The sequence below is a fragment of the Actinia tenebrosa genome, unplaced genomic scaffold, assembly GCF_029948245.1.
Source record: "Actinia tenebrosa isolate PJP-AT-01 unplaced genomic scaffold, QUT_ActTen_1.0 PGA_scaffold3__52_contigs__length_22856419, whole genome shotgun sequence".
Taxonomy (NCBI): Eukaryota; Metazoa; Cnidaria; class Anthozoa; order Actiniaria; family Actiniidae; genus Actinia; species Actinia tenebrosa.
In genome coordinates, this window is record NW_028292580.1 from 8,496,635 (window position 1) to 8,510,575 (window position 13,941).

Sequence of the window (13,941 nt, forward strand, 5' to 3'; positions counted from 1 at the left end):
CTGAACGTTGGGAGAGATGATATTTTGATCAGCACAAAAACTAACATTTTCGCTAATACCTCGAAGTAGAATTGCTCGAGGTTAGCAGAATTTTGTGAAAAGTTAAAAGCACAAGAGGCACGTATGAAACACTGAAGTTTTTTTTAGCATGGAGATATAAAGAAAAAAATTGCGAAAGTAGAAGCCTTGTCGTTTTTCTGCTCTGTCTCTTCAATGCAATGTTCCTCTGCAACTCCACGTATTGCTGCTCATAATACCGTACGCTTTGAGGGCCCCATTTTTCGTGTTTCCCATTTCTCAGGATTAACAGGTACTCCTTATCTCGACCATTTTTCTTCATTACTAATTTAATTTTAGATTGACAAAAACAATTCCACTTCTCATAAATAATTGGATTAACATCAAGCGATGTCAACTTTACTTCAAGCCGATAGTGCTCTATGTACAACTTATATAAAATAGTAATATCTAAACAAATGTTGATCAGATGTTTTTTCACCGTAAAGCCGGTCATTTTTCTAGACTTTTTTCCAAATTTGTACGAGAGTAACTGCTTCAATAGCCTTCGAGAGCTTGTTTGCAGGTTAAATTTCGTTAGGTGTGTAACATATACAATCCCAGGAAAATCCAATAAATGGATCGAATGCAAATGTCGCATTTTTACTTAGGCATATGACAGACAGACAAGAATGGAATAATGGAATCGAACGAAAGGGGCAAGGACATTTTATTTCGCTTTGCCCTCGAGTATGATTCCTTTCTTCATTTTAAGCAAGATGCCAAAGTGAAAACGTAAGTACTGCTAATATAAAGTATTTTTTCAAGTAATGAAAATGCGTTTAGCAAAGGACGAATGATCTACACTACAAGTTATTCACTGCTGTTTTACCCAGTTTGATTCTTCCTCACAACTGTTGAGTGGTTACGCCAAGTTTTAGTTGTAAGCATGTCATACGGTCGATTTAAATCTTACCGTGCACTTTAGCCAAAAACAGCGTTGCGTCACAAGTTCCAAGAGAGTTCTAAATCGTTGCCAAAAGTAGAAACGAATTCTACTTTTCGCAACGATTGCTTCAACTTATCTCGCAACATTTTTCAGAATGTGCTGTAGGTTACACGCTGCAATGCTCCATGCAACTTGTGTCGCAACGCCTTCGCGAGCCAAGTTGCAAAGAAAATTGCTCCGTGTAATCGCGCTTTAAGAAGAGCATGCTGCTATGTTTCGCTGTGACGAATTTTGCGATGGATATTTTTTCTAGACAAACAAAAAACCCGGAAAGACATTTCATATCATATAAAGGCTATCTATGTCTCCTGGAGTGATCTCTTCCTCCATCATCTCGGTCCCTTGTTCTATATTCTACACCATTCCTGTGATAGTCACCAGCTTTCGCTCGTTCTCTGTCGCGCTTCGAGTAATATCTTTTACTTCTATCACGACTCGGGCTTCGACTGCGACTTCTCGTTATCGGAGATCGACTACGAAGTCTTGGTCTGTGTCGTCGGTCGTACGATCGTTCTCGATTCGAAAGGCCTGTTTTTGAGGACGATTTTTTATTGGGTGCGCGCTCACATGAACGCTGTCGAGAGCGATTTTTTGACGAACGTACAACGGTATTTCTTCTCTTGCGACTTTTCTCTCCTTGTCTTTTTTGTTCGGGACTCTCTGCGTCGCTACTGAACGACTCACTAGCGCGACGAATATCGGGACTAACGGATAAGCTATAGCTGCGTGATCTGCTTCGTGATCTACTGCGTGATCGTGATTTTGAGCGAGATCTTGAACGGCTTCTACTCATGGAACGGCTTTTAGTGCCGCTGTGATTGCGATTCCTCGGAGACCTGCTCCGTCTGTTTTGTCGGCTTGTTGGATTCCTAAAAAATAAAGGAAAACAAGTTTGACTTTAGAACAAGTGACTAACGAGAGAGTAAGAGACGAAAAAAAAAAAAAAACAAAAACAAAAAAAACAGTTACGCACGTTAGAGCGCACGGCGTTACGCGCTGTAAATTGACCACGGCTGTCCTACCCTTACCGTTGCCTAGTTTTAATAGTTGCAATAATCTATTACAGTTTTCTAGCTTACGGCCCTCAACAACTCCAAGTCTTCTCACCTATCTTTTTCCGTTGTCTTCTTGTCCTCTTCAGATTTCGAAGCACCTTTTCGTTTTGTTTCCTCACCAGAGAAGGGTGAAACCTTACTGGGAGATGTTGCTCTAGACCCTAGGAGAGTAACCAGAAAGTCTGGGTTAGGGGCCGTTTTATTTTATACAGGGATGGGGTGATGGGTGGAACTTAGGGCGGGGTGGTAGGAACGTTAAAAAATATGGCATTTAAGGGGGCACCACGAAGATATTTAGCTAAAAAGAAAAAAGAAAATTGATTAAAAAATATTTTCTTGGGGGCCACGCAAAAAAAAAAAAGAAAAAAAAAAAATGCTGAAGGGAAGCGGTCATAATTCTTTTACTTCCAATTCACAAAATCCCGCCACCTCCCCCAGGAAAACGAATGAATAAAAGGCATAGAAAGGGTGAATGGAAAGAAATTAAATGGGCAAAAACGAATATAAGAAAAGAGAAGGGGAATAAAATGAAGAGAGTGAATATAGAAAAGAGAAGCGCAAGGGATGGTAGAAAGGCATGGATAAAACGAAGAGAGTGAATAATATTTCTACCTGGTCTGGAGTCAAACTGTGTTGGTTTAATGGATGACGGGTTAGCCGAAGCCTGAGATTTCTGTTCTGTAGCTTTCTTCTTTCTTTCTTCAATTTGAGCTCGCAGTTCAGTAGTTTTCTTCAAGAGCTCATCTAAAGTAACCTACGAAATTGAATGCTTTTCATTGAGCTTTTATCAGGCATTAATGAATTAGAAAATCAGAAACGTATCATAATTACCATAGCTGAAAAGATTATGTTAAAATCAGTAAAACAGTGTGAAGTTCGAAGAAAATAAGCCCAAAACTCACAAAGATATGAACTTTGAAAACAATGTGAATTTTGAAAGATGACCTTTTGCCTAAAATAAACTTTTTCATACAACATTTCTATTTTTGAAAATTTTTATCTTTGGGATTTTTGAATTTACTTCCTCCCAAACTTCACAGTTTAACTAATTTTAATATTCTCTTTCCAGCCATCATAATCTCCCCCCCCCTCCCCGTGAGTTTTGGAATAACATAATGAAAGTATATTTGAAGTACATAGCCAATAGCATGGACCTTGTGAGCTATGTATTATTTTGTCGTATTACCTTTGGTTGGTTGTAGAGTTCTAGTATTGTTAAGCTGATTTCCTGTCAAAAATTGAAGGAAATTAATATTTCTATCTAAGATAAAACATGAATGAAAAATAGAAAAAAGTACCATTGCAAATGCTTTTTTAATTTGTTTACTGTCCTTTGAAGAGAAAGGACAACTACCTAGGAGTTTGATTCCATTGGGAAAACTGCGGCAACAGAGATTGGTTCACTGTTGATGGGTTGCAAGTATTTCCAAGACAGTTAAGAGACAAAAGCATGGCGGCCACTGTGGTGCAGTTAACAACGCTCCCCCAGAGGCTGCCATGACGTAACATGCAATCAAAGAATTGTCTGAAGGGGAACCATGAATTGCATCAGCCCAATTAGTAGATTATTTGTAATATCAAATGAAATACCTCCAGTTCTTCTAGAGTTGCATCAAAGAGTTCAAACCAGTGTGGCTTGTTTGGAAGGCAAATCTGAAACAAAAGTGACAAAAAAAAAATAGAAATTAGTGACACTTTTACCAGGATTTACATTTATTTTATTTTTCCTCCAAGAAATGATGTTACAGCTCAATGCATAAAAGTATGACCACATTTAATGTATTGGTATCATACTAGCTTTGCTATGTTAAACTAACACTTTTGGATGGGAAGCTGGCTGGTTTTACCAAATGACGTGTAAAAGCTTATTTGGCAACAAAGCCAGTGCAACGAAGAATGCAAATACATTAAAATCTAATGTGATCATACTTTTGCTTTTGTTGCACTGCAAAACATATTGTGCCAAGAAACTAAATAAAAAACTTAATCTTTTAGCACAATATACCCTGGAACCCAGAGAGCAGTTATTATTAATAATAAGATAAAATTGTATTTAAAAAATACCTTGAGCTTTCTTGCAGAGAGGAAGATACAAGCACATGCGATGGTCTCAGGACGAAAGCGGACAAACACGTTGGTTCGTAAACTATCATTCATGTAGTTCCTGAAAGTTATAATGATAGGTCAGATTTTTGTGATGGGAATGAAAAAAATATTAGGGTCGGCAAAAATTAGCAAGAAAATTAGAGTCGGCCTTGCAACAGAAAACATACTTATTTTTTGTTTGGCCTAATGGTTTAATACTATTAATATATTATTACAGTAATATTATTACTGTAGGACAGTAAGAAAGTCAACTTACCATGCTAATTTTGTTAATTCTTGGTTATTTTCACATTCTAATATTCTCAAATAATTTATAATAATCTGAAAAAGAAAGATTGAACCAAAAATATTAATTTAAATTATTACTTATTTAAATGAGAAAGTAAAAGGCATACAGTGTCATCCTTTAGTGTCTTACCTTGTGAGGATGTTTAACATGTACGCAGAAGCCAAGTTCCTGTTAATATTACAAAATGAAGAACCTTGGTGAATAGTCATTGTGAATAGCAGATATTGGAGTTACACTCTATTGCCTTCAGACAATTGTTACATCTGGGTCGGTTTCTATACATTTCATTGTATTGACCCAAATGCCTTGACTAGAAACATTTGTTTGAAGGCAACAAAGTGTAACTCCGATATCTGCTATTAGATATGAAGATGAAGGTGATTATTATGAAAGCGATACATGATGATGATGGTATAATAATACATGATTATTATACATGACTAAGGTGAATGATGTTGATACACAAAAATGATGATCGTAATGATGATGATTATAATGTATGTGTATGATGATAGTGATGCTTATGATCACGATGATCATCGTTCTGGCTGCTGTAACTTAACAGATTACTTTTAAACTTGGGCTCTTGTAGGTTTGGGGTTGACTCAGGGTGCCAAAGGTTATCGACCATTGTGATTTTTTGTGACATGTGAAATGTCCAATTTAACTTTTTAAAACTGATTCGTGCCCCTCTTTTACCACCCTCAGTTGACTGGGTCAGAGAAACTAAAAACATTCTCCATGATGTAGAAACATTAGCAATAAGGATGTAATAAAGATCATAGAGGTACAGATCATAGGCATATAGACCCCTTACAGCACTTTGGAATGCAGCTCAATTTGGGGGACAAAACAATAGGTTCCAATTCTCAGGAGATTGGAATTCTTTTGTTTTGTCCCCCAGATCAAGCTGCTTTGATGTCACATGCAAGGGGTCTATAATTAGGTTCTTTTTACAAGGTACTGGCTGTCTTGGCTATGTTGCCTCAGTTAAATCTGGCTAATATCTTTGTTACTACTAACCTTTAGAATTCTTCTCTCTGCCTTGACTACCAGATTCTTGCGATTAAAATAAGTATTTCCCATGTATTCCATGTGTTGTATAGGCCTGTAGCAATAAATAGTTGATACTACACATGAAGTTATGCATCAATAAAGGTTTCTGCATCACTGTTCCTTGTTACCTCCAGCCTGCGTTGAACTTGCACTCCAGCAATACCTTGTTGCAACCTCTGATATTTATACAAATCTAATAATTACATATCTAATAACTAACATCTAGGTAAAGCTATGGAATGTCTAATGGTGTTATAAGAACAGGTTGATTTTGATCAAGTACTATATTCTTCTAGAACATTACTGAAATTGTTAAGAGAACTTAGGATTTGATCAAGGATTCTGACTTGTTCTTGCAACGGTTACTGAGATCTTGGATAAAACTAATACAAATCTTAAAATATTTTGGAAATAATTTTAACCAAAGACTAATTTTCTCTACAGCATTACAATAGACTTGTCTTGAATTGGCTTGACTGAACTTGAAACGATGGTTCCAAGTCTAATACCCAATTCACACCAAGGCTTAAACATGTTTTAAAGTGGTTTAACTAAACAGGTTTGGAAAACTATCTATGAGCACTGCACAATATTTGGTGAAATAGTGCATGTAAACTATCCTTTGTCTTGCTCTGATAATATTTTAGAAAGTTTCATATCGTAGGTTTCTAGTTTCTCAATTTTTTCCCTAATGAAAACATAGCTTAACTAAACACTTTTAGGAGTGAATGGGGTATAGGTTAGATCTGTCAGAAGCCAGGGCAGAAAAACGCTTTTTGGCCTTTCACCATGCACAAGGACAGCTTTACATATTTAAGCTCAATATTTTGTAAACACGTTCTTTTGGAGCCAAATAGCAAAATATCAAATGCGACCATAATTTATTGAATGCGTATATGAGATATAAAGCCGTGTACTTTGGGAGAGGTGATATTTTGATCTGCAGAAAAACTGACATTTTTGTGAATACTAAGTAGATTTACACTAATTCGGAAAACTTTCGAGCAGCAGTGACACAAATGTTACGGTTAAAAATTTGGAGTATCAAACTCAGTTAAATAAAAAAATCGTGAAAGTAGCAGGCTTGTCGTTTTTCTGCCCTGTCATGCCAGGGTTAAGTTTTTAAAATAATAGAATTGCCAAAAAGTCTGAAGAGGTGGACATTTTACAAGTTACTGAGCTATTAATGGTAGTTTATGCCAGGGAATTTTGATCAGTTTCTCAGCATTTTCTGATCCCTGACTGTTAATGAAAATCCTGTATTTACTGTATCTTTCAAGTCCAACCCTTGACTTGCAACCATTGTTTCGTGGTCACTCAAGCGAATTTGGGAAAGCTTTATTATCATGAAGACTAGTGTATCCCACTGAAGACAATCATGAGTAGAGATCTTTTCCCTAATAAAACAGAAGAGACGTCAGGTAGAAAAAACATCAAGAAGCAAGTAACATTAAATGAATATCACTTGACATTATCACTGTTATTTAGTGGCTCGAAGGGGTTTTCTTGGCACGCATCTTTCAACTTCAAATCACAAATATGCGGACGTATATGAACGATCCATTGGTAACAAATCTTTTCAAGGCTTTAAGGAAAATATGAAATTTTCAAATAAGCAAGTTTTTACTGGAATAGGAATTAATATAAAATTGGCTTGTTTGCTTTACAACTCATTTTCTTCATTTTTCAACCCAAGTTTCAAAATTGTGCTGGAGATCTTGAAGGATGGATTGTGTACTTTGCTCAAAGTTCAAAGAATGCGAAGAAAGTCTGTGAGAGCGTTTTTGATAAATTTGACCTTGAAGTTTTGAAGCATAGAAATTTTGCAAAACTAAAACATTTCAGTATCTTCATGAAAAAGTGCTTGTTCGCTTGTTTTGAGTCGTTAATTTTATCTAAAGCTGCTGGTAAATCCCTTTTGAGTAACAGGGAAAACAATTGGAGAGAAATCTTACCATCTGACATTCCAAAATATTAGGCCAATTAAAGTCCGATATTTACAGTATTTTTTGGACTATTTTATTATGATAACAAACATGTTCGTAAATTCAAAACTACTTAATGTAAAGTAGTAAAAGTTTCTCTACATTTACTTACTACAACATAATGCCAAAATTTTATTTTCATTGCAACATTTTAAGATATTTGACCTAAAGATTGAAATGAGGCAGTAATGTTGTCATCTTTTATCATTCTTGTGAATTTCAGTGCCCAGTGTAAGCAAGTCTATGCTTAATTGCTTTCCAAAATACCAAAATTAAAAGACCAATTAGAGGTAGGGAAGCCAGTACATCTTACTTATTACATATTTAGGGTCGATATCAGTGTGATAAAGCTGTGAATATAAAGCATATCAGAGAAGTGATATGATATCACTTCATGGTGAACTGGAAATAGCAAATTTTGTCATTTTATCGACCCTAAATGTATAATAAACAAATTATTGCATTCTAAGAGCTTGATATTTTTTTATTCACTCGTTTTCCATCTGATATTGCTTGCTCTCTCATGGACTCACTTGTTCACAATATGTGACCTTCCATGGGAAAACGTGCCTTAATGCTTTTCCATTAAACGGCCTATTTTAACGGCTTTTAATGCTTTTTGAGAGACGTTAACGCTTTGCCAGAACGTTATAATGGTTTGCACTGAACTAACGCTTTTTTGAAAAAACCTAAAGGTTTTTCATAAACGATTAACGCTTTTCTGAAAAGACCTAACGGTTTTTCATAAACGATTAACGCTTTTCTGAAAAGATCTAATGGTTTTTCATAAACGGATGGAAACTCATAAATAATAACGATATCAAGATCTTAACATGTGAAAATCTCAAATTTATCTATTGTGGCCATTTCACCACTCTGTAAATAGTGTAGGGGTGAAGCTTCTGCATTGAAAAACAGCATGTAAATAATAGTTCAGATAATCTTTGGAAAGCAATTAAGCATCAACTGCAAGTGCATGGTTCAGTAACCATGAGCACTCTTTGATGCTATTTTTTGAATGTCATCTAATTTTAACTCATGCCATGCCCATGCAATAATCAAACAAAAACAAAGGTTATGTAACAAGAATGAATAATGGCAAAAAGTGCACGGCGAGTGTTACTTTTGTGGACGGAAAAAAAAGTTGGAGAAATGGGAAACTGGAAAATGGAGGAAGTTTGATAGGTGGGAATGGCTAGTGTTTGAATGGCTAAAAGTTTGAATGCGGCCTTGATGAAATTAGTGGAAACTGCAAAACAAGCAATGAAGACACCAATGAAAAAACAAATGTTGAAGAAACAAGCAACAGAGAATCGAGCAATGAAGAAACTAGTGGTGACCATGAAATGAGTGATGAAGAGAGTGAAACAAATGAGGACTACTTTGACTCACATACACCTAGTAGAAAAGCTAAGACGAAAAGACCAGTGGGAAAAAGCTCCTCCACAACATCAAAAGTGACTTCAGAGGAGGCAAGAAAGACACGAAGAGTAGTTTATTAAGAAAGGAGGAAATATACATGTAAGAGTTCTGTTTTGCACTAGAGAAAGTCTAAAAACATGTATCGTTGAACTTTTTTCGAAGGTGGATAAAAACATTTTTTTAAAAATTCTTGGTTAAGAAAAATACCTGTGTTCCTCATGACCACAACATGAAAATTTCTGGGCCAGTAGCAACAAGATTGACCAAGAAACTCTGGGCTGATCTAAGTGCGGGCATGGTTAACTCAAAGATTGAACTCTGAAACAACCTCTATGATGGTCAAAGGCAAGGCACGGCTAAAAACCAGATTGAACCCTGAAACAATCTCTGAGCCTATCATAGATCAAACCCTGAGACAAATCTGGGCATGGCTAACTCAAAGATTGAACCCTGAAACAATCTCTGAGCTGATCAAACTCAGGGCACGGCTAACTCACAGATCTAACTCTGAGACAGCTCTGGTCTGATCTAAGTCAAGGCACGGCTAACTCACAGATCTAACTCTGAGACAGCTCTGGTCTGATCTAAGTCAGGGCACGGCTAACTCAAAGATCAAACCCTGAAAAAACCTCTGGGCTGATCTAAGTCAGGGCACGGCTAACTCAAAGATCAAACCCCAAAATAACCTCTGGTCTGATCTAAGTCAGGACACGGCTAACTCAAAGATCAAACCCTGAAAAAACCTCTGTGCTGATCTAAGTCAGGGCATGTATAACTCACAGATAGAACCCTGAAACAACCTCTGGGCTGATCTAAGTCAGGGCATGGATAACTCACAGATAGAATCCTGAAACAACCTCTGGGCTGATCTAAGTCACGGCATGGATAACTCACAGATTGAACCCTGAAACAACCTCTGGGCTGATCTAAGTCAGGGCATGGATAACTCACAGATTGAACCCTGAAACAACCTCCGGGCTGATCTAAGTCAGGGCATGGCTAACTCACAGGTCAAACCCTGAAACAACCTCTGGGCTGATCTAAGTCAGGGCATGGCTAACTCACAGATAGAACCCTGTAACAACCTCTGGGCTGATCTAAGTCAGGACATGGCTAACTCACAGATAGAATCCTGAAACAACCTCTGGGCTGATCTAAGTCAGGGCATGGCTAACTCACAGATCGAACCCTGAAACAACCTCTGAATGGGTTGATCAAAGTCAGGGCACGGCTAGCTCACTGATCGAACCCTGAAGCAACCTCTGGGTTGATCTAAGTCAGGGCATGGCTAACTCACAGATAGAACCCTGAAACAACCTCTGGGCTGATCTAAGTCAGGGCATGGCTAACTCACAGGTCAAACCCTGAAACAACCTCTGGGCTGATCAGACTAAGGGGTGAAAACTAAAGAAGTAAGAAACATGCCCAACAAAGATGCTAAATGAGATAAGATGCTGAGTCCAGGAATCAAACTTGAGAAATGTGTACTGACTGCATTGCAACCCTTGATGACATGGCATACTATGTGCATTTCTTGCAGTTAAATGGAATATGGTATGCTCCAATTGCAGATTACTAATATTATTGCTTATACATTATATTAAAATTCAGTAAAACTAATACATAAAAAGCAAAAGCTACTTACCAACATTTTGAAAGATCTTTTCCCCTCAAACGCGATGCTTAAGAAGGATGAATTTCTGTGTTGAGGCATACAGAACTCCTTCTCTAATAGTTTTATGAAGAACTTCATGATTTATCAATTAATTTGGTTATGGAAACTCTTACATGTTACACATGATCATTACAAATCATAGCATTATAATTATTCATTTTAAATAAAGTTCATTTGCTAAGAAAGCTACGTAAATACATAAATTTATATTCATAAGTCTTGTTAAATGAAAAAGATATTACATAGCTTTTTTAGTAATAAACTATCTATTTTATCCAAGATCTCTAACTTCTAATCAAACATTTTGACATACAGTACAGGAACAATGTACTATACATGACAGAACATATGTAAATACGTAGAGTTTAGTCAACTTTTGCAAAAGAATGTCGAACTTAAAATCCCATAGCAGTGTAGAAATGATGATATATCATGGTAGTTACATATTCTACATTTGATTTAATTGGATAAGGTTAAAAATATCACACCAACTTATCAATTTAATGATAAATTGTGTACTTGAAATGTAGAAATGAAATACATATCATGGCTTATAGTAAGCTTGCCTGATTGTTTAGAGGCCAGCTGGGAAGACCAGTAGTGATATCACCAAGATAACAATCTCACGCAACACATGGTAGTCACTCAGTCATTTAGTAGATCAGAGTGTTGTTTGGTGAGAAAGGGCTATGCGAAGTGCTTGGAGTTGTAGTCCACAGGTAGGCTGGAGTGGAGGTAACATGAACAACGATGCAAAAAGGAGGAAAAAAGGAAAGATATGTCAATTGGGTGAGCAGAGTTTATAATAAACAAATAAATAAATCAAAATCAACAATCAGTACTCAGATAATATTTTAGATATAAAACATTTTGACAAATTCTAAAAATTGTACAAAGTAAAAAAAACAAACTAACAAACTACAGTGTAAAAGTAAATACAAAAGTAAGACAATGTCATCATCCACTCAGCGAATAAATGAATGAATAAACTAGGCATTTCGAAGCTTATAAAATTTATAACATATTTCAGTCAAAAATACAAAAAACATTATTCATGCGCAAAAAAGGTTGTACAAGATCTATTAAATTTTACCAAGTATCCTATGCAAAATTAACAAGACCTTACCTATCTCAATGTACAGTATTTAACAGAATTAATTTTAATAATAATAAGTTTTTCTTATGACAATGTGATTCTGGATTCTAATGTTTAACATTAACATGCATAGGTCAGAAACTAATGCGAGAGCACTTTTAAGGCTGTTCCTACTGAAGATGAGGTTAAGACAATGCTTTCGTCAACTTGCCACTGTCATCAGAAGTTCGCCTCTCTCTCTGATGCTCTTTTCATAAGAACATTTACATACTTTTTTTTTGGCACATGCAAAACCAATCTTAGTTTTTTTCATAGCATTAAGTGCTTTTAAAATCAAAAGGACAGCGTTTTCTAGGGTCTAAGAAGTTGAGAAACAACTCATGGACCACAAAGACAAATTGGTAAAGTATCTTAAACAACAAACAGTTTGAAAAATATTTGGGGGAATCTTTTTTATACCAATATTGAGAGAAAAGACCATATGAATGTAATGCATCTTTTTTTAGACTGATAATTCAAGAAAAGGATTTTGACGGGGGAAAAAAATCTTTATTACTGCAGTTTTCAATAAATGCCAGCTTGGTGGCTGGAAGACACACAATGACATTTGCTTTTCGTTTCCATCAATCAAAAATCAGTCAGCACCTTTTAAATTTTTGACTGGCAGCAGTGAAAAACCAAATTCCTATAAGCAACTTGAAGCTACTGAGTCCATGTAGTATTGAAAACAGTAACTTCCAGTCTCCATTCACAAATTGCACCTCCACCCCTTAACTTCTATATAATTTGTCATAACTAAAATAGTTGCCTGTAAGATTCTTTCCATGGGAATAAAAGAAGTGAAGATAATGCTGTTATGTTGGACTATGTAACAACAGAAACCAACACCAAATCTTTTGTTGAAGTCACCCAACATAGCAGTCATGGCCTATCCCTAACCCCAACAATCCCTTAAATTGAAAATATATTTACCTGTTGTTTCGTCTTTGCTTGATGTAATGGAAGACATTTATAACATCTCTTATCCGCCGTGGCGCCTCTTCAATTTTGGCAGCCAGGAAGATGCACGCCATAGCGTACACCTAAGTAAGATAACAGATCTACTTTAAAGCATCTATATGACGTCAGAATGCGATATCCTTGACCTCTGAGAGTGTAATTTGGGGGTAGGGGGGAGTGATATCTTACTATATGCCTGGCATTGATTGAGTACAGTGTGCTACATGAGGAGAGTCTATATACATCTTGACTTGGTAGGGAAGGATATGTTTGACAACTGCACTACTGGCATGTTATGCGACCGACCATGTTTGGACTTCCATGAAAAGGATTATCCATTCTTGAATGTTTTACTTTGAAAGTTTGCAAAGCATTTGGAAAATGAAATTTCAAAACTTATCTGAACTAATTCCTACTAGTGTCACCACACTCTTTTGGAATATTTGTAGCCAAAAACTTTGTTCTAGCCACTTTATAATATAGTAAATTTGAGATCAGTGGATCATAATTCTTGTTATTATTTTGTGGTTTTACATGTGCAAATTATAGCTGAATTGTGTGTTTTAGGTATTTTATGCGCCATAAAAATCATGTTTATTTTGTCCTACAAAAACAGGCTAAAACAAAAAATGTTAAGGGTGTTAAAGTAAGTTATAAAGGATGAAAAGATTCAAACTTTTCGCCTTTATTTCGCCACAACGCTAGAACAGAAGCGAACACTTCGTAAAACTTGTAAAGATTTGAACAAGAATTGAACATTTCAACCTACCTCAGCATCGTGCTTTACGAACGATTTAGAATAGAAAAAACGCTGAAATATAACTTGTCCAGTAGCCATTGCTACCTGAGGGTTTGCAAAGAAGAATTCAAGTCAGAAAATGTTCGAACTAAACGAGCAATCCAGCAATAATATCGGATTATTTCGTTACCTGTGGAAGTTTGAGCAATATTCCTGCGGCTTGTATAAACTCACAACCAACAATTCTTAGACTTGTTTCGACTTCTTTAGGTAGTCCATCTCTTATAGATGGTGTTTCGATAAGTTTTTCGGTGGAGAGGAGACAGTTTTCGAGAGAAATAACGACTTTTCCGTACTCCTCTTTAGTTCCGTTCGTCGCCATTTTGAACGAGTTCCTTCTCTCACGGCGAACGTGCAACCGACGTAGGTCACATGGTGAGAAGCGAACCTTGAAACCACTACCAAATATGGAAGAAATCGGAAAGCCGAAGAAACACCGACAGGACAGCCAAC

General features: G+C 36.3%; 1 protein-coding gene across 1 annotated transcript; it reads right to left on the bottom strand.

Moving 5' to 3' along the window:
- Positions 1 to 709: 709 nt before the first annotated feature.
- LOC116299847 (cyclin-L2) lies at positions 710 to 13,831 on the bottom strand. The gene is made up of 12 exons (XM_031708567.2): positions 13,619 to 13,831; positions 13,459 to 13,533; positions 12,663 to 12,772; positions 5,480 to 5,564; positions 4,586 to 4,624; positions 4,424 to 4,488; positions 4,126 to 4,225; positions 3,652 to 3,714; positions 3,248 to 3,289; positions 2,674 to 2,815; positions 2,114 to 2,222; positions 710 to 1,875 (listed from the first exon to the last, which is right to left on the bottom strand). The coding sequence occupies exons 1-12, from the start codon at positions 13,808 to 13,810 to the stop codon at positions 1,302 to 1,304; spliced, it is 1,596 nt and encodes a 531-aa protein (XP_031564427.1). The 5' UTR covers positions 13,811 to 13,831; the 3' UTR covers positions 710 to 1,301.
- Between the last annotated feature and the right edge of the window lie 110 nt (positions 13,832 to 13,941).